The sequence below is a fragment of the Leuciscus leuciscus genome, assembly GCF_965113295.1.
Source record: "Leuciscus leuciscus genome assembly, chromosome: 25".
Classification (NCBI taxonomy): domain Eukaryota; kingdom Metazoa; phylum Chordata; class Actinopteri; order Cypriniformes; family Leuciscidae; genus Leuciscus; species Leuciscus leuciscus.
The window spans coordinates 11869766-11889553 of record NC_138724.1 but is presented as its reverse complement, the minus strand read 5'-3'; the positions used below and the strand labels follow the sequence as shown (position 1 = coordinate 11889553).

Here is a 19788-nt window from a genome sequence, read left to right as displayed (position 1 = left end):
ACGCTCTCATGGGAGCAATGGCCACCTCCATGACCTTTGTAAAGACTTCGTAAAGTAGCGGGCTGCCGGGGCAGGATGTGCCGGATCGCCTCAGTCTGCTTCTGGGCGGCAGAGAACTTTTGGGTGAAGTCCTCCACCGCGTCACCGAAGAGCCCACCTGGGAAATGGGGGAGTCCAAGAACCGAGACTTGTCGGTAGTGATGTATGTCTCGAGACCGGTCTTGGTCTCGAGACCGGTCTCGAGACCACTTTTACGTGGTCTCAGTCTTGTCACGGTCTTGACGGTCTTTGGTCTTGGTCTTGTCTTGGTCTCGGACCTCTCGGTCTTGTCTAGGTCTCGCTGTCTCAGACCGACATAGTGGTCGGGGGATTTAGCAATACAATACTACAATATCCACGATGACACAACGTTCGATAATGCAACATTATTATCCGCAACGGAACGGATTGAAGCGCGCGTCCGAGTGAAAGTTCGGCGTGTGCGCGAGCCACACCAGAAAACACTTTATCCGCGCCACTGATCGCAGCGGCAACGAGCACTTTGATCACTTGATTTAAAAAACACATATCAGTGACATGATGGGTTTTATCTTCATTAAGGAGATTTTGGGTAACTGCACAACTGACAGATGACTTTGAGCGCACCGCCAACGGTGTGTGTGTGTGTGTGTGTGTGTGTGTGTGTGTGTGTGTGTGTGTGTGTGTGTGTGTGTAACCATAGCGACAAAACGACCAACTTTCGGATCCTGCACTTCAGCTTATAATTTCGTTTTTAAAAATTGAATTATGTATTTAAAAGTTGCAGAATGGATTCATTTGGAGACTCCGAAATCGGCAGAGATAGGCAGGCATTTGCTTAGATGAATTTGTGACTTTGATGTGTGTGTGTGTGTGTGTGTGTGTGTGTGTGTGTGTGTGTGTGTGTGTGTGTGTGTGTGTGTGTGTGTGTGTGTGTGTGTGTGTGTGTGTGTGTGTTGTTTGATTACAGTATTGTATTTAAGATGGTGTTAGACTAAATAAATGGTCTTTTAAATATCATATGCATATCTCCGTTGTGTTGACTAAACATTAGGCCTAATCCAAGTTTACAATTGTGTATCTTTAATTTGATTTTACGATTTCATCTACACATTAAGTATATTTTCAATTGGTTACATATTTCTCATTCTTTAGACAGTTGTTGGAGGAGCAAGATTGTGTTGGAGGTGTTTGATGTTTTGTCAGATGAACCAATCAGTACCAGTCATGTCAGTCCTTCAGTACACAAAAGTTAAGGGAGTCTCAATCCTCTAATAGTGCAGTTACAGCTGTCATGCAATTGCTACACATAGTTGATCTCACCCAGTCTGCAAAAACATTTACAGTGAGATCACAGTCACACACATGACATGGTCTGTCTATGTATTGTTCTGCCTGTGTAGTTGAAGTAATACCATCTAATATGTATTGAATGTAAACTGCGGCTGAACCCTAGAATGCTGCTATTCTTCAATTCATACAAGTTGCTTAGCTTCAACACTGTTTTTTTCCCCCTCCGGTCTCGACTTGGTCTCGGTCTTGGTCTCGACTTGGTCTTGGTCTTGACTTGGTCTGTCTTGGTCTTGGTCTTGGTCTTGGTCTTGTCTTGGTCTCGATACCCTCTGGTCTTGGTAGTGTCTTGGTCTCGGTTTAGGCGGTCTTGACTACAAGTCTACTTGTCGGTCTACCTCATATTGGTCATGTTGAAACCAGAGATGGCACTCCTGGACCACTAGAGTGGACGTTGTCATTTCCAGAGTCCAGCTCCCCTTATGATGCAGCGATCGAAAATCCTGTCCTCAGGATGAGCCCCGTATGAAACAGCTGGTTGGTCCACTACAGAGGGACCAGCACGTTCAGTAGGGAGTTCCACCGGCTGCGGTGTGACAGAGGAGTGAGGGGCCCACGGGGACTGGTTACAGGGTGGGGAAGCCCTCACTGTGATCCTCAGATCACCCATCCCACACGGAGCAGTAGCTCTCTTCTGGGGTCGGCCAGAAGGGGCGCTAGAGCGGAAAAAATTCTTACTGTCGGTTAACGGCAGTGATGGGAATAACGGCGTTATAAATAAACGGCGTTACTAACGGCGTTATTTTTTTCAGTAACGAGTAATCTAACTAATTACTGCTTCCTCCATTACAACGCCGTTACCGTTACTGTCAATAAAAATGCGGCGTTACTTTAATTGAGCTCACTGAAGGCTCTCTCTCAGCCATGGGAGCTGCAAAGTTTTTCTCTGGTGTGTGAGTGTTTATGAGGCGCGGGACTCGACAAAAGCGAGGCGAATGCCGCGAGCGTGCTCGACAGTGCACGAGAGAGACCGAGTGTGTCCGAGAACGCGCTCGACAGTGCGCGAGAGAGACCGAGTGTGTCCGAGAACGCGCTCGACAGTGCGCGAGAGAGACCGAGTGTGTCCGAGAACGCGCTCGACAGTGCGCGAGAGAGACCGAGTGTGTCCGAGAACGCGCTCGACAGTGCGCGACAGAGACCGAATGTGTCCGAGCATAAAAACTTTATTTATAAATAAATTACACATATCAGCATTTGAATAATCTCTGTAGCATATTGGTATCATATGCAATGTTTTAATTAGTTTATATAACATAAACTCCAAAATAACCTGCAGGGAACGTTCAAACATAGGCCTATTTGTTTGAAGGTTGTGAGCACGTGCGGCAAACACGACTAGAATTTGGCTAAAATAACCTCTGATGATGACGTTCTCTGTAGGTTATAAAAATAAACCCCCAAAAGATTATATTGTATTATTATTATTTATGTTGATACATTGTTCAGTATTATATTGAAAGCACTTTTTGTTAAACTTACTATTGTGAGGAAGAAAATACTTCAAGTAGGCTATACAGAATGTCTACCAGTTGTAAAGGTGTGTGAGTTTTATCATTTTAATTATATGCACTAGTGTATGTGTATGTATATTTTTATTAGGCTACTATTTATTTATTTTTGGTACATTTCTGAAGAAGCATAATTTATTTTTAGACTTATTTGTTGGCCAGTTGTGGTCTGTGCAATAAATATTAAAAGTTCTAAACCATCTATTGTTTTATTGTTGCACTATAGTAATGATACTATTTTAATATTTAAATTAATAGGTGTCTCTCACATTGTCCCACAGCAACATTAAAATAGTGTAGATTAGTGTACAATGTTTTATAATAATAAGATGTTCTATTTAGTGTCAATTTCATTCATTTAACATTTCATATTGGGGGTATCCAAGAAATTTCTTATATTTAAACTTTAAAAAAAAAAAATTTAAGTAACGCAATAGTTACTTTCCCTGGTAATTAGTTACTTTTGTAATGATGTAATTCAGTTACTAACGCAGTTACTTTTTGTGAGAAGTAACGTCTCGGTTACATATGGTAACCCTCGTTCCCTGAGGGAGGGAACGGAGACGTACGTCGTGGTGAACGACGAATAGGAATCTCGCTAGAGAGGCCAATCTACTTCGAGTGAAACTAAAACAAGCCAATACACATTGGCGTGCAATCATTTGTATCAGCTGCGCAGCCTCGCAGCGCGGGTATTTAACGAGCAGCTGATGCGATTGCACTTCAGTTTTTTGCTGAGGAGCCAAGCCTGAAAAAGCTGGACGCCCCTGCGGGTAGCAGCAGATGTGGCGACGGGACGTACGTCTCCGTTCCCTCCCTCAGGGAACGAGGGTTACCATATGTAACCGAGACGTTCCCTATCGTCCGGTCACTACGACGTACGTCGTGGTGAACGACGAATAGGAATCCCTACCAAAGCGCCACAGCTGCTGCACCCCATCCAGCGCCCTGTGTAAGCCTCCACACCTTCTTGCCTGGAAGAACGATAGGAGAAGGCTTACACCGAGAGTATCCGTCACTGTTGTTCCGTTATAACCCATACAGTGAGATTATTGGATAACACTGGGAAAGCGTGCCCGATCTGAGGGAGGGGAACGCTGCGGGAGCCACATTCTTAAGAAGAGTTATGTGGGAATAGACATATGGACTAACCCGAGGGTTGTACTGCATATGAATAATGGGTGACTTAGCCCAAGGGAAAGACACGGGCTTCCGTTTAGGAGCAGCCGTGGAGAATATACACATATGGGATCCCCGTAGGGTCACACATATGGGACCCAGCCGAGACCCGGATCTCAAGGATTCAGCGGATAAAGGCCTGGCACTGGACGCTCCGCCATGTCCGTGCCGAGGGTGTTGGAGGACTCAACAGGTTCGACTCTGGAGCAATAAGGATGCACAGTAGGATGCAGCAAGCCGACAGAGCCGGTACTCACAGTGCTTCTACCCGTTTAGGGTGAGAACACGGGAGGACACAGGCTCTACACGTAGGCTATAGAATCTAGCGAACGTGTTAGGTGTCGCCCAGCCCGCAGCTCTACAGATATCTGTTAGCGAGGAGCCACGTGCCAGCGCCCAGGAGGATGCAACGCCTCTCGTGGAGTGTGCATGCAACCTGAGCGGGCAGGGCACGCCTTGAGCTTGGTAAGCCAAGGCGATGGCATCCACTATCCAGTGGGCCATCCTCTGCTTGGAGACAGCCTTTCCCTTCTGCTGGCCTCCGTAACAGACAAAGAGCTGGTCTGAGGTCCTGATGCTTTGAGTTCTGTCCACGTACATACGCAGAGCGCGAACGGGACAGAGCAAAGCCAGGGCTGGGTCTGCCTCCTCCAGGGGCAGCGCTTGCAGGTTCACTACCTGATCTCTAAAGGGAGTGGTAGGAACCTTGGGCACATAGCCAGGCCGGGGTCTCAGTACAACATGGTTGTCACCCGGCCCGAACTCTAGGCACGATTCGTCGACCGAAAATGCTTGCAGGTCCCCTACCCTCTTGATCGAAGCCAGTGCAATCAGCAGCAAAGTCTTCAAGGAGAGAAGCTTTAAGTCTGCTGACTGCAAAGGCTCAAAGGGAGCATCCTGAAGTGCTCGGAGCACCAGGGAAAGGTCCCAAGAGGGTATGGAGGGGGGACGAGGAGGATTTAATCGTCTCGCCCCCCTAAGGAACCTGACGACCAGGTCGTGCTTCCCAACTGTTTTGCCATCTATGTGGTCATGATATGCTGAAATAGCAGCAGCATGTACTTTAAGGGTGGAGGGAGACAGCCTTCGCTCCAACCCTTGCTGCAAGAAGGAAAGCACTGACCCTATCGAACATCTTCGGGGGTCCTCTCTACGGGAGGAACACCACTCAACGAACAGGTTCCACTTCAAGGCGTACGCACGTCTCGTAGACGGCGCTCGCGCAGAAGTGATGGTGTTAAGTACCTCTGGGGGTAAGTCACCTAGAACCTCCGCGTCCCGTCTAGGGACCAGACATGGAGTTTCCAGAGGTCTGGACGCGGGTGCCATAGGGTGCCCCGTCTCTGAGTCAGAAGATCCTTCCTCAGAGGAATGGGCCAGGGAGGGACTGTCACGAGGAGCATGAGTTCTGGGAACCAAGTCCGGGTGGGCCAATAGGGAGCCACCAGAAGGACCTGCTCCTCGTCCTCCCTGACTTTGCACAGGGTCTGTGCAAGTAGGCTCACTGGGGGAAATGCATATTTGCAGAGGCCCCGGGGCCAGCTGTGAGCCAGTGCGTCCGTGCCGAGTGTTCCCTCGGTCAGGGAGTAAAACAGCTGGCAGTGGGAGGTCTCTGAGGAGGCAAACAGGTCTACCTGAGCCTCCCCGAACTCTCTCCAGATCAGCTGAACCACCTGGGGGTGGAGTCGCCATTCTCCCGGGAGCACAGCTCGTGATAGCTCGTCGGCCACACGGTTGAGCACACCTGGGACATACATGGCTCGAAGCGACCTCAGACGCTTCTGACTCCAAAGGAGGAGATGGCGGGCGAGTTGCGACATGCGACGGGAGCGTAGACCACCTTGACGGTTGATGTACGCAACGGTCGCAGTGTTGTCCGTACGGACCAGCACGTCTCTGCCCTGTAGTGGCCTTTTTAGGCGGCTCAGAGCGAGACGAACTGCTAGCAACTCGAGGCAGTTGATGTGCCAGTGCAGTTGGGGGCCCGTCCACACCCCTGATACTGCATGCCCGTTGTACGTGGCACCCCAGCCGGTGGCAGAGGCATCTGTGAATACCACAGCATGCCTGGACACCTGTTCCAAGGGGACTCCTGCCCGAAGGAACGAGGGGTCTGACCACGGGCTGAAGGTCTGGCGGCACGCCGGTGTGATTGCCACCCGGTGAGTGCCGTGATGCCACGCCCATCTCGGGACTCGGCCGTGAAGCTAGTGCTGAAGCGGTCTCATATGAAGCAGCCCGAGCGGAGTTACCGCTGCTGCCGCTGCCATATGCCCCAGGAGCCTCTGAAAACATTTCAGTGGGACCGCCGTCCTGCCTTTGAACGAGTTCAAGCAGTTCAGCACCGACTGAGCGCGTTGCTCTGTGAGGCGCGCTGTCTGTGCGACCGAATCCAACTCCATACCGAGATAAGAGATCCTCTGCACGGGGGCGAGTTTGCTCTTCTCCCAGTTGACCTGAAGGCCCAGCTGGCTGAGGTGCCTGAGCACGAGGTCCCTGTGTTCGCATAACTGATCTCGAGAGTGTGCCAGTATGAGCCAGTCGTCGAGATAGTTGAGAATGCGAACGCCCTGTTCTCTCATGGGAACAAGGGCCCCCTCCGTGACTTTCGTGAAGACACGGGGGGACAGGGCCAGCCCGAAGGGCAGGACCTTGTACTGATATGCTCGACCCTCGAATGCAAAGCGCAGAAACGGCCTGTGTCGAGGAAGAATCGAGACATGAAAGTACGCGTCCTTCAGGTCGATCGCTGCGAACCAATCTTGGGGACGGATGCATTCGAAAATGCGTTTCTGCGTAAGCATTTTGAACGGTAGTTGTGAAGGCTCCGATTCAAAACTCGCAGGTCCAAGATCGGTCGTAACCCACCTCCTTTCTTGGGTACAATGAAGTAGGGACTGTAGTGCCCTGACCTCATATCGGCTGGAGGGACCGGCTCTATCGCATCCTTTGCCAGTAGGACTGCGATCTCCGCACGCAAGACATGGGCATCGGCTGCTCTCACTGTAGTGGAGTGGATGGCCCGAAACTTGGGGGGACGCCGGGCGAACTGAATCGCATAGCCGAGCCTGATGGTCCGAATGAGCCAGCGAGACGGACTAGGGAGCGCTAACCAGGCTCGCAGAGACCGTACAAGCGGGACCAAAGGGACCGTAGGCGTACCCGGAGTGGGGCAGCGAGGTGGAACACAGGGGCTCGACTCGGGAGGCTCTCTCTGGGAGGCAGCCCGTAGCGGAGTCTGAGTGTGCTGTGCAACACTTACCTGATTCCACGAGGCCGGAGGTGCAGGAGGCGGCTTGGTTGCGTCCTCGAACTGCACACTGCTGCCTGCTGGCGATAGAAGAGGCGGATGAGAGTGGTGAGGATTCTCTCCCCCCACTGCTCTCCGGGCCCTCTTCGGACCCAGAGATGTAAGAAACTGCTCTTTTATTGAAAATTTGGGTACCGCTGGTTTTGAGGCCAGCGGCGGAACAAAAACAAAAGGAAAACAAGGATTTTCCACCCGGCCCTCTTCCGGGGGATGGAGCGATGCGGTCATCGTCTCCTGGAGAGCAGTCCCTGCCATCTCTGGGTCGCCCGTCCTAGGGCCGCTTGCTCCTGGCTTTGCCGCCCTTCTTAGCGGGGTCCTGGACGGGTGGGGCGGCCCGCCTGCGACTGGCTCCACGGCGCCGTTTAGATGGAGGCTGCTGCGGCGGCGCGGGAGCAGGGGCAGACGCAGGAGGCCGCCCTCGGCGACGAGCAGACTGAGGAGCCGCAGACGGAGGGGTGGGAGCAGCAGCTGGCCGCCGCGGCAGGATGTGACGGATGGCCTCAGTCTGCTTTTGTACAGCCGAGAACTGCTGGGCGAAGTTCTCGACCGCGTCGCCGAAGAGGCCGGTCTGGGACACGGGGGCGTTAAGGAACCGGAGCTTGTCGGTCTCCCGCATGTCCGCCAGACACAGCCAGAGATGGCGTTCCTGGACCACCATGGTGGACATCGCACGACCCACCGACCGCGCGGTCACCTTCGTCGCACGAAGCGCGAGGTCCGTCGCGATACGAAGTTCCTGAAGAACTTGGGGATCATGACCACCCTCGTGCAGGTTCTTCAGTGCCTTGGCCTGATGAACCTGCAGCAACGCCATGGCGTGCATGGCAGAGGCAGCTTCCCCACAGGCCTTGTAAGCCTTGCCAGTTAGATCCGACGAGTACTTACAGGCCCGTGAAGGGAGACACGGTTCTCCGCGCCAAGTGGAGTTAGGGCACAGTTGCATAGCAACGGCCCGTTCCACTGGCGGGATGCGCGTGTATCCCTTAGCTGCCCCGCCATCAAGGGTGGTGAGGGAGGAGGAGCCACCGGAACGGTTTCTGGCAGTGAAAGGTGCCGTCCACGCCCCCGTAAGCTCCTCATGCACTTCCGGGAAGAAAGGCACTGGGGTGGGTTGCTGAGAACCAGCGCGCGCCACCCCGAGATACCAATCGTCCAACCTCGAGGGTTCGGGACACGGTGGAGGATTCCACACGAGCCCGACCCCGTTGGCGGCCCGGGAAAGCATGGCCATCATCTCCGGGTCCGTCTCAGGCATCGTTGACACACCCGAAGGAGGTAACGGCGCTGAGTCGTCATCCGCAGAGACATCTGACCCACCCTCCGATGCCGCGATCGACATCTGATCCTCACAGGGAGCCCCAAAGGAGACAACCGGTACACACCGCGAGGATGGTCCAGCTTTCTCCAATGGGGGCTCAACTGGCTGCGGAGCATGAGAGGGGTGAGGGCTCCTAGGGGGTTGGTTCCCCGAAGGAGACGCGCTCACCGTAATCCTCAGGTCACCCACGTCACTGCCCGAAGCAACCCTCTGAGGAGGATTGGATCGAGGCAGCGGCACGGGGACTCCGCCCCTTTGCAGGAACGTGAGTCTCGACCGCAGCTCCGCGATGGTCATCTTCCCACAATGGGTACATGACTCATCCACAAACGCTGCCTCAGCGTGTTTAATGCCCAGACACACGAGGCAGCGTTTGTGACCATCCTGTGAGCCCAGGTAACGACCGCATCCAGAAACACACAGATAGAAAGTCATTTTTTCTCACTTGAAAAAGACGCTCTCTATCTGTGTAAGCTCTTTTAGGGACTGCTCTCACTGGTGCTGAAACACACAGGGGGAACAGACACTGCGAACACAAACGGGAATGTGCACCCGTCTGTGCGCTCTCTCTCTTCTCGCTGTCTTACCAGCTGTAATAACAGCCTTTGAGCGCTCGCGGCGCACCTTACCAGCTGTAAAAACAGCCTTTTTTGTTTGCTCAGTTTACCGTGACAAACCACAGAAAGACAAACACACAAAGAAGAAAAAGAAGACTGTCCCCGCTGCCGTGTTGTGACACCCGCACCGAAAGAGAGATCCAAAAGGCTCGTTTCCTTCCACTCTCAGAAGACGCATCGAAGTGCTTGGCTCCGAAGCAAAAAGCTGAAGTGCAATCGCATCAGCTGCTCGTTAAATACCCGCGCTGCGAGGCTGCGCAGCTGATACAAATGATTGCACGCCAATGTGTATTGGCTTGTTTTAGTTTCACTCGAAGTAGATTGGCCTCTCTAGCGAGATTCCTATTCGTCGTTCACCACGACGTACGTCGTAGTGACCGGACGATAGGGAACTAGTAACTATAACTAATTACTTTTTTTAAGTAACTTGCCCAACACTGGTTAACGGTTAACTGGTTAATTAGCATCCCTGTATGTAGCTAGATCAAATTAGTGCAGAATCAACTTTGCATTGCGATCGTGTCAAGGATCAGCCAAGTGTATATATAAATATATAAATATAAATAAATAAATATATATATATATATATATATAATTTATATTTGTCATGATTCCTGTCTTTTGTTCCCCTGGTCTTTTGTGGACTTATATGTTTTTTCCTGTTTTGCACCATGTTTTGTAGTCCTTTGTAGTTTTTCTTGTTGATTAGTTCTTTGATTGTTTCCATATGTGTCTTGTTTGCCAATTTATTTATTAAATTAATCACAATTATTTAATGAATGCAGAACACACAAATTTTATGGTAAAGCCCTAAATCAAACAATTAATCAGCATAATCGTCAAAGCTCTAAAACTGACAATTAATTGGCATAATCACAATAGTTTTGTCCTAATTAATTGTCAGCCAAATTTCATTGTCGTGGCAGCCCTACCTACGGTATGTAATTAATATAGATAGACAATTATGACATTCAGTTGGAAAAACTGCATTTACGCAGTTTATGACACAGATGCGGTCATATCTTCTTCTGTTAACAGTTTTTGCTATATAAAAAATAAAATAAAAAACTTGCCTAATGTAATGCAGAATTTTATTTCATGCAAAAAATGTCCTATTATGCATGTCAACGAATATTAAAGGGATAGTTCACTTTGAAATTAAATTTTGGTATGTTTTAGCTTACCTCAAGGGCATCCAAGATGTAGGTGTCTTTTTTTCCGCAGTAGTTTCAGTTTAGATATTTTTAGGTCAAACCGTTCTTGTCTGTCAGTCATATAATGCAGGTCGATGGTCACCACCTCAAAGAGCATGCACAGAGTCCAAATTAAAACAATTCCCCATCGTTCAAATTAAACAATTCCCCATCGTAAGTACACATTGATGGCCTAAGACACGAAACGAGCGGTTTGTGTGAGAAAACGAACAGTATTTATATCGTTTTTACCTCTTGTACACAGCCACGTCCAAGTGATCTGAGAGCGCGGGCGGGTATAGATATATACACTAGATGTCGCCTTGGCTACGGTTTCGTTCCAATGAACTGCCGTAGCCAAGGCGACTTCTATTGTATATATCTATACCCGCCCCAAAATTTAATTTCAAAGTGAACTATCCCTTTAAGCCAAGAACTACAGTAACTCCATAAATAAATCCACAAAACCTCTCAAGGACCAAAAATGGGCAGGGGAATAGTTGTTTAAACATGTCATTAAGTCCAGTCCAAAAAAAGGTGATCAGTGAGTGGTCGGGGTAATGGGTCTTATACACCAGATCTAGGATCTCACTGATGTGGTCCCCAAAGGAGCGATCATCCTGGGTGAGGAAGAGGTGGCGAATGACTGGAAGATTTTTATCTTTGGCACAGGAGAAAATCTAAAGCTAGGCTTCAAGCATAGACAATACAGGACAATGAACTGAACCAAACAGATGCCTTAAAAGCACACAGGATAAAGAGAAAGTTAACAAGACACGGGTGAACACAAAACATAAGCAAGGGAACAAACTACACACAGGGAAAACAGGAAACAGGAATAACAAAGTAAAAGTTATTGGAAAAGCAAACAGTTTTAACTAAATTATTTACTGTTTGCCATGTTCTTTTAATAGTAATTATTGTAATACAGAATTACAGAATGTCATATTTAAAAAATATATATTTTTTAAAATATATATATCCTTGTAAATATATCGTATGACATGTATTGCTCAATAAAACTGTATTTATATTTCTCTCTATATCAAAATATTCCAGCAGCCAATACCACTACAATCTCTTCTTCAACTAATTCTCCAACACCAGCTCTTACAAGTGAGTATGTTTATTCATGGACATTTGAGTAAACATGTTAATAGGAAAATTATATCAGTAATTTATTCACATGCTCATGCTAGAGTAATATTCATGTAGAGTTATCTTAAAACGTCCTTAGAAAGTTCTTCTTTTTTACTGTTAGAAGTAATAATAGGTAGGCCTATACCTCAATATTTCAAATCGCATCCTGAGTATCAACCATCAGCAGCTAAAATAAAAAAATGTGTACCGTTCAATGTCTATATTATATATTTGTGTGACAATAAGTTTTGAAATGCAGAATTTCATTGAATGCAAAAAGGTCATTGTAAACATGTCAGCAAATATTAAGAAAATTGTAATAATAATTGTTCTTATTTCATGTCACTTTCTGAGTATTAAACAATAGTGCCTACCAGTTCAAATGTTTAAAATGTAATATAATACAAGTTTTTCTTTTAACAATAAAACATAGATTGTACTAAAAAAAAGTTAATTGTATGAACATATGCCATTGTTATCTTGCAAGTACTATTTCGTAAATGTTTGTATTTTTATTTCATTATATGTCCGTATATTACAGCATCCCCTGTCACTACAACCAATTCTTCAACATCTACTCCAACAACTTCTACAAGTGAGTATTTTTCATGGACAGCTGTGTAAGCACTTATAGCTGTATTTTATAATTTTTTATTACTAATGAAGTTTCATTACAATTGTGTCAAACTAGCCTAGAAATCTAGACGCACCCTAGCGGCAGCAAAATTATTTTGCAGCCAGGGTGGGTCTAGCAACTCTCAATAGACCTTTTTGCTGCAAAAACCTAAATTGGGTCAGGCCAATCACGTCGTGTATAGAGTAGGCGGGGGCGGGCTTAACATATGACGACAGAGTTGCGACGGTTCCTGCCACTTGAAAACAAAGAATGACGGCTGCTGCGGATGGAGAACAGCGGTCTTTCGAATCGGCTTTGGCCGCAACTCTGGAGGACTTGGAGTTAAGTTTTTCTTTGAGAAAAGAACAAAGAACGGCACTTAAGTCATTCTTAAAGAAAGGAAGATGTGTTCGTAGTTTTGTCGGCCAGATTTAAAAGTTGAATCTATCAACTAACGTTAGCTCCGCTGTTGGGAAAACGCTCTGGTTGGTTGAAGCGCTGTCCTATTGCGTGCAGAGGGAATTTGAAAGACAGCCGTTTATCCCACCCATCAGATTGACCGTGTCTATGGTGAGTTGCCAGACTAAACATCTTGATGTACGTCTGGCTTGCCAGGCTAGTGTCAAACAGCAGCACCTACAAGATGCAATTAATATACATAGACAATGATGACATTTCATTTGGAGAAACAAGCATGTCTTGTTTGCCAATTTACCCTTTGTGTGTATATATATATATACTATGTATATATACTTTTGAGAACACCACTCAATGAACAGGTTCCACTTCAGGGTGTAAGCATGCCTTGTAGAGGGTGCTCTCACAGAAGTGATGGTGTCTGTGACGGCTTGTGGTAGATCACCTCGGCGACGCTCATCTCGGGACTCGGCCGTGAAGCCAGTGCTGAAGTGGTCTCATATGAAGCAAACCCAGCGGCGTTTGACAAAGCCCCATGAGCCTCGGAAGAAGTTTCAGTGGGACCACTCTTCTGCGCTTGACAGTATTCAAGCAGTTCAGCACTGACTGGACACGTTCCTCTGTGAGGCGTGCCGTCTGTGGACCGAGTCCAGCTACATTCAGAGAAAAGAGATCCTCTGCACAGGGGTGAGTTTGCTCTTTTCCCAGTTGATCCGAAGACCCAACTGACTGATACGCTGGAGCAGCAAGCCCCAACTGCTCCCGAGACTGAGCTAGTATCAGCCAGTCATTGAGATAGTTGAGGATACGAACACCACGCTCTCATGGGAGCAATGGCCACCTCCATGACCTTTGTAAAGACTTCGTAAAGTAGCGGGCTGCCGGGGCAGGATGTGCCGGATCGCCTCAGTCTGCTTCTGGGCGGCAGAGAACTTTTGGGTGAAGTCCTCCACCGCGTCACCGAAGAGCCCACCTGGGAAATGGGGGAGTCCAAGAACCGAGACTTGTCGGTCTACCTCATATTGGTCATGTTGAAACCAGAGATGGCACTCCTGGACCACTAGAGTGGACGTTGTCATTTCCAGAGTCCAGCTCCCCTTATGATGCAGCGATCGAAAATCCTGTCCTCAGGATGAGCCCCGTATGAAACAGCTGGTTGGTCCACTACAGAGGGACCAGCACGTTCAGTAGGGAGTTCCACCGGCTGCGGTGTGACAGAGGAGTGAGGGGCCCACGGGGACTGGTTACAGGGTGGGGAAGCCCTCACTGTGATCCTCAGATCACCCATCCCACACGGAGCAGTAGCTCTCTTCTGGGGTCGGCCAGAAGGGGCGCTAGAGCGGGGCATGGGAATGGGGACTCCACCTTCACGGATGAAGGCGAGTCTCAATTTTAACACCGAGATAGTCATGTTCCCGCAATGAGAACATGAACCATCCACAAAAGCTGCTTCAGCATGCTGAATCTCCAAACACGTGATGCATCTATTGTGACCGTCAGCTGGAGACAGGGAACGACCGCATCCAGAAATGCATGGCATCTTGAAAAAGCCGCAAACACACCTGTGTTGCTATTTCTGGAAATGGGACTCTCACCAGTGCCGTAACACTGAAACTGAATGACCGCGGCAACACTGACGGGATGGTGCAGCCTGTACCAGTGAAGCACTCACTTCTTAGCCCTCTAACCAGCTGTCAAACAAACAAACACAAAGAGAATGATGTTAAAACAGCAGTTGCACTTGCGCTGTAGAACCACCAGCACCAGGAGAGCCTTCCAGAAGAAGCACCGACACACTCGCTCGTTGAAAGAATCAACATTCTTCGGAAACATTGACATGAAGACCGATCGGCTCCGAAGCGAAAGACAAATGGTGCGTGCATCCGCTTCCGTATTTATACCCGCACTGCGGGGCAGAGTGCGAGATGCAAATATCGCACGCCAATGTGCATTGGCTCGTTTTATCAATACTCGAAGATGACAGGCTCCCTAAGCGTAATCCCAATCAGTACAGTACGTCCGACTACGTTGAACGTTAACGAACTGAAAGGGAACCAGGGTTACATAAGTGACCTGAAAACGTTTTTTTTTTTTTCTCTCAAAAACAAACAAAAATATTTGTCGTGTGTTTTTTAAGCATGCAGCAAATGATAGTTGGCCATTCATTGGTAAAAAATTATTACTGTCGGTTAACGGTTAACTGGTTAATTAGCATCCCTGTATGTAGCTAGATCAAATTAGTGCAGAATCAACTTTGCATTGCGATCGTGTCAAGGATCAGCCAAGTGTATATATAAATATAAATAAATAAATAAATAAATATATATATATAATTTATATTTGTCATGATTCCTGTCTTTTGTTCCCCTGGTCTTTTGTGGACTTATATGTTTTTTCCTGTTTTGCACCATGTTTTGTCCACCATGCGGTCATATCTTCTTCTGTTAACAGTTTTTGCTATATAAAAAATAAAATAAAAAACTTGCCTAATGTAATGCAGAATTTTATTTCATGCAAAAAATGTCCTATTATGCATTTCAACGAATATTAAAGGGATAGTTCACTTTGAAATTAAACTTTGGTATGTTTTAGCTTACCTCAAGGGCATCCAAGATGTAGGTGTCTTTTTTTCCGCAGTAGTTTCAATTTAGATATTTTTAGGTCAAACCGTTCTTGTCTGTCAGTCATATAATGCAGGTCGATGGTCACCACCTCAAAGAGCATGCACAGAGTCCAAATTAAAACAATTCCCCATCGTTCAAATTAAACAATTCCCCATCGTAAGTACACATTGATGGCCTAAGACACGAAACGAGCGGTTTGTGTGAGAAAACGAACAGTATTTATATCGTTTTTACCTCTTGTACACAGCCACGTCCAAGTGATCTGAGAGCGCGGGCGGGTATAGATATATACACTAGATGTCGCCTTGGCTACGGTTTTGTTCCAATGAACTGCCGTAGCCAAGGCGACTTCTATTGTATATATCTATACCCGCCCCAAAATTTAATTTCAAAGTGAACTATCCCTTTAAGCCAAGAACTACAGTAACTCCATAAATAAATCCACAAAACCTCTCAAGGACCAAAAATGGGCAGGGGAATAGTTGTTTAAACATGTCATTAAGTCCAGTCCAAAAAAAGGTGATCAGTGAGTGGTCGGGGTAATGGGTCTTATACGCCAGATCTAGGATCTCACTGATGTGGTCCCCAAAGGAGCGATCATCCTGGGTGAGGAAGAGGTGGCGAATGACTGGAAGATTTTTATCTTTGGCACAGGAGAAAATCTAAAGCTAGGCTTCAAGCATAGACAATACAGGACAATGAACTGAACCAAACAGATGCCTTAAAAGCACACAGGATAAAGAGAAAGTTAACAAGACACGGGTGAACACAAAACATAAGCAAGGGAACAAACTACACACAGGGAAAACAGGAAACAGGAATAACAAAGTAAAAGTTATTGGAAAAGCAAACAGTTTTAACTAAATTATTTACTGTTTGCCATGTTCTTTTAATAGTAATTATTGTAATACAGAATTACAGAATGTCATATTTTAAAAATATATATTTTTTAAAATATATATATCCTTGTAAATATATCCTATGACATGTATTGCTCAATAAAACTGTATTTATATTTCTTTCTATATCAAAATATTCCAGCAGCCAATACCACTACAATCTCTTCTTCAACTAATTCTCCAACACCAGCTCTTACAAGTGAGTATGTTTATTCATGGACATTTGAGTAAACATGTTAATAGGAAAATTATATCAGTAATTTATTCACATGCTCATGCTAGAGTAATATTCATGTAGAGTTATCTTAAAACGTCCTTAGAAAGTTCTTCTTTTTTACTGTTAGAAGTAATAATAGGTAGGCCTATACCTCAATATTTCAAATCGCATCCTGAGTATCAACCATCAGCAGCTAAAATAAAAAAATGTGTACCGTTCAATGTCTATATTATATATTTGTGTGACAGTAAGTTTTGAAATGCAGAATTTCATTGAATGCAAAAAGGTCATTGTAAACATGTCAGCAAATATTAAGAAAATTGTAATAATAATTGTTCTTATTTCATGTCACTTTCTGAGTATTAAACAATAGTGCCTACCAGTTCAAATGTTTAAAATGTAATATAATACAAGTTTTTCTTTTAACAATAAAACATAGATTGTACAAAAAAAAAGTTAATTGTATGAACATATGCCATTGTTATCTTGCAAGTACTATTTCGTAAATGTTTGTATTTTTATTTCATTATATGTCCGTATATTACAGCATCCCCTGTCACTACATCCAGTTCTTCAACATCTACTCCAACAACTTCTACAAGTGAGTATTTTTCATGTAAGCACTTATAGTTGTATTTTATACTTTTTTATTAAAAATGAAGTTTTATTACAATTGTGTCAAACAGCAGCACCTACAAGATGTAATTAATATACATAGACAATGATGACATTTCAGTTGGAAAAACAGGCATGTCTTGTTTGCCAATTTTTACCCTTTGTGTATTTAGACCCCAGTGTTTTTCCTTGTCGAGTCTTGTCCTATATGGATGTGATATATATATGTGTGTATATATATATATATGGTAACACTTTATTTTGATGGTCCCTTTTGAACGTGCTGTACTGTGTATATATATACAGTATATATATATATATATATATATATATATACTTTTGAGAACACCACTCAATGAACAGGTTCCACTTCAGGGCATAAGCATGCCTTGTAGAGGGTGCTCTCGCAGAAGTGATGGTGTCTATGACAGCTTGTGGTAGATCACCTAGAATCTCCGCGTCCCGTCCAGGGACCAGACATGGAGTTTCCAGTGGTCTGGACGCGGGTGCCATACGGTGCACAGTCTCTGAGAGAGGCGGTCCTCCCTGAGAGGAATGGGCCAGGAAGGGGCAGTCGAGAGGAGCATCAGTTCGGGGAACCAGGTCTGGTTGGGCCAATAAGGGGCAACTAGCATGACCTGCTTTTCTTCCTCATTGACTTTGCACAGCATCCGTGCCGAGGGTCCCCTCGGTCAGGGAGTAAAACAACTGGCAATGGGACGAGTCCGGAGAGGCAAACAGATCTATCTGTGCGGCCCCGAAGTGGTCCCAAATCAGCTGGACCACCTGGGGATGGAGTCTCCACTCTCCCTGGGCCACAGGCTGACTTGAGAGCTCTTTGGCGGCATGATTGAGCTGGCCGGGGATATAAGTGGCACGAAGCGACCTCCGATGCTTCTGACTCCATAGGAGAAGATGGCGGGCGAGTTGCGACATGCGAGGGGAGCGTAGACTAACTTGATGGTTGATGTACGCAGCGGTTGCAGTGTTGTCCGTACGGACCAGCACATATTTGCTGAGCAGTGGCATTTTGATGTGTCTCAGAGCAAGGTGTACTGCTAACAACTTGAGGCAGTTGGTGTGCCAATGCAGTTGGGGGCCCGTCCAGACTTCCGCTACTGCATGCCCGCTGTATGTGGCCCCCCAGCCGGTGTTTGAGGCATCTGTGGAGTCCACAGCATACCTGAACACTTGTTCTAGATGTTCAATCGATACTGTGCTTTCCTTCCTGCAAGATGGGTTGAAACGAGGGCTGCCTCCCTCCACCCTCAAAGTGTATGTTGCCTCTATTGCCGTACATCACGATGCAGTTGATGGGAGATCCGTGGGGAAACGAAGGGTCTGACCACGGGCTGAGGGTTTGGCGGCAGGCTGGGGTGATTGTCACACGGAACGTGCCGCTCTGCGACGCCCATCTCGGGACTCAGCCGTGAATTCAGTGCTCATATGAAGCAAACCCAGCGGCGTTTGACAAAGCCCCATGAGCCTCTGAAAAAGTTTCAGTGGGACCACTGTTCTGTGCTTGACAGTATTCAAGCAGTTCAGCACTGACTGGACACGTTCCTCTCTGAGGGGCGAGTTTGCTCTTTTCCAAGTTGATCCGAAGACCCAACTGACTGATATGCTGGAGCAGCAAGCCCCAACTGCTCTCGAGACTGAGCTAGTATCAGCCAGTCGTCGAGATAGTTGAGGATATGAACACCACGCTCTCATGGGAGCAATGGCCACCTCCATGACCCTTGTAAAGACTTCGTAAAGTAGCGGGCCGCCGGGGCAGGATGTGCCGGATCACCTCAGTCTGCTTCTGGGCGGCTGGATCTCACTGATGTGGTCCCCAAAGGAGCGATCATCCTGGGTGAGGAGGAGGTGGCGAATGACTGGAAGATTTTTATCTTTGGCGCAGGAGAAAATCTAAAGCTAGGCTTCAAGCATAGACAATACAGGACAATGAACTGAACCAAACAGATGCCTTAAAAGCACACAGGATAAAGAGAAAGTTAACAAGACACGGGTGAACACAAAACATAAGCAAGGGAACAAACTACACACAGGGAAAACAGGAAACAGGAATAACAAATTAAAAGTCACTGGAAAAGCAAACAGTTTTAACTAAATTATTTGCTGTTTGTCATGTTCTTTTAATAGTAATTATTGTAATACAGAATTGCAGAATGTCGTATTTTTAAAAAAATATATTTTTTTAAATATATATATCCTTGTAAATATATCCTATGACATGTTTTGCTCAATAAAACTGTATTTATATTTCTTTCTATATCAAAATATTCCAGCAGCCACTGCCACTACAATCTCTTCTTCAACTAATTCTCCAACACCAGCTCTTACAAGTGAGTATGTTTATTCATGGACATTTGAGTAAACATGTAAAAAGGAAAATTATATCAGTAATTTATTCACATGCTCATGCTAGAGTAATATTCATGTAGAGTTATCTTAAAACGTCCTTAGAAAGTTCCTCTTTTTTATTGTTAGAAGTAATAGGTACCTCAATATTTCAAATCACATCCTGAGTATCAACCATCAGCAGCTAAAATAAAAAAATGTGTACCATTCAATGTCTGTATTATATATTTGTGTGACAATAATTTTTGAAATGCAGAATTTCATTGAATGCAAAAAGGTCTTTGTAAACATGTCAACAAATATTAAGAAAATTGTAATAATAATTGTTCTTATTTCATGTCACTTTCTGAGTATTAAACAATAGTGCCTACCAGTTCAAATGTTTAAAATGTAATATAATACA

At 46.2% G+C, this 19788-nt stretch overlaps 1 protein-coding gene across 1 annotated transcript in view; it reads left to right on the top strand.

Moving 5' to 3' along the window:
• Window positions 1-19788, top strand: part of LOC309491023 (uncharacterized protein) — a 143764-nt gene that overhangs the window by 104880 nt on the left and 19096 nt on the right. Inside the window, exons 32-36 of the mRNA XM_082160414.1 lie at window positions 11553-11609; window positions 12175-12228; window positions 16332-16388; window positions 16954-17007; window positions 19313-19369. Coding sequence (XP_082016540.1) covers window positions 11553-11609; window positions 12175-12228; window positions 16332-16388; window positions 16954-17007; window positions 19313-19369 — 279 coding nt within the window. The remainder of the gene's footprint in view (window positions 1-11552; window positions 11610-12174; window positions 12229-16331; window positions 16389-16953; window positions 17008-19312; window positions 19370-19788) is intronic.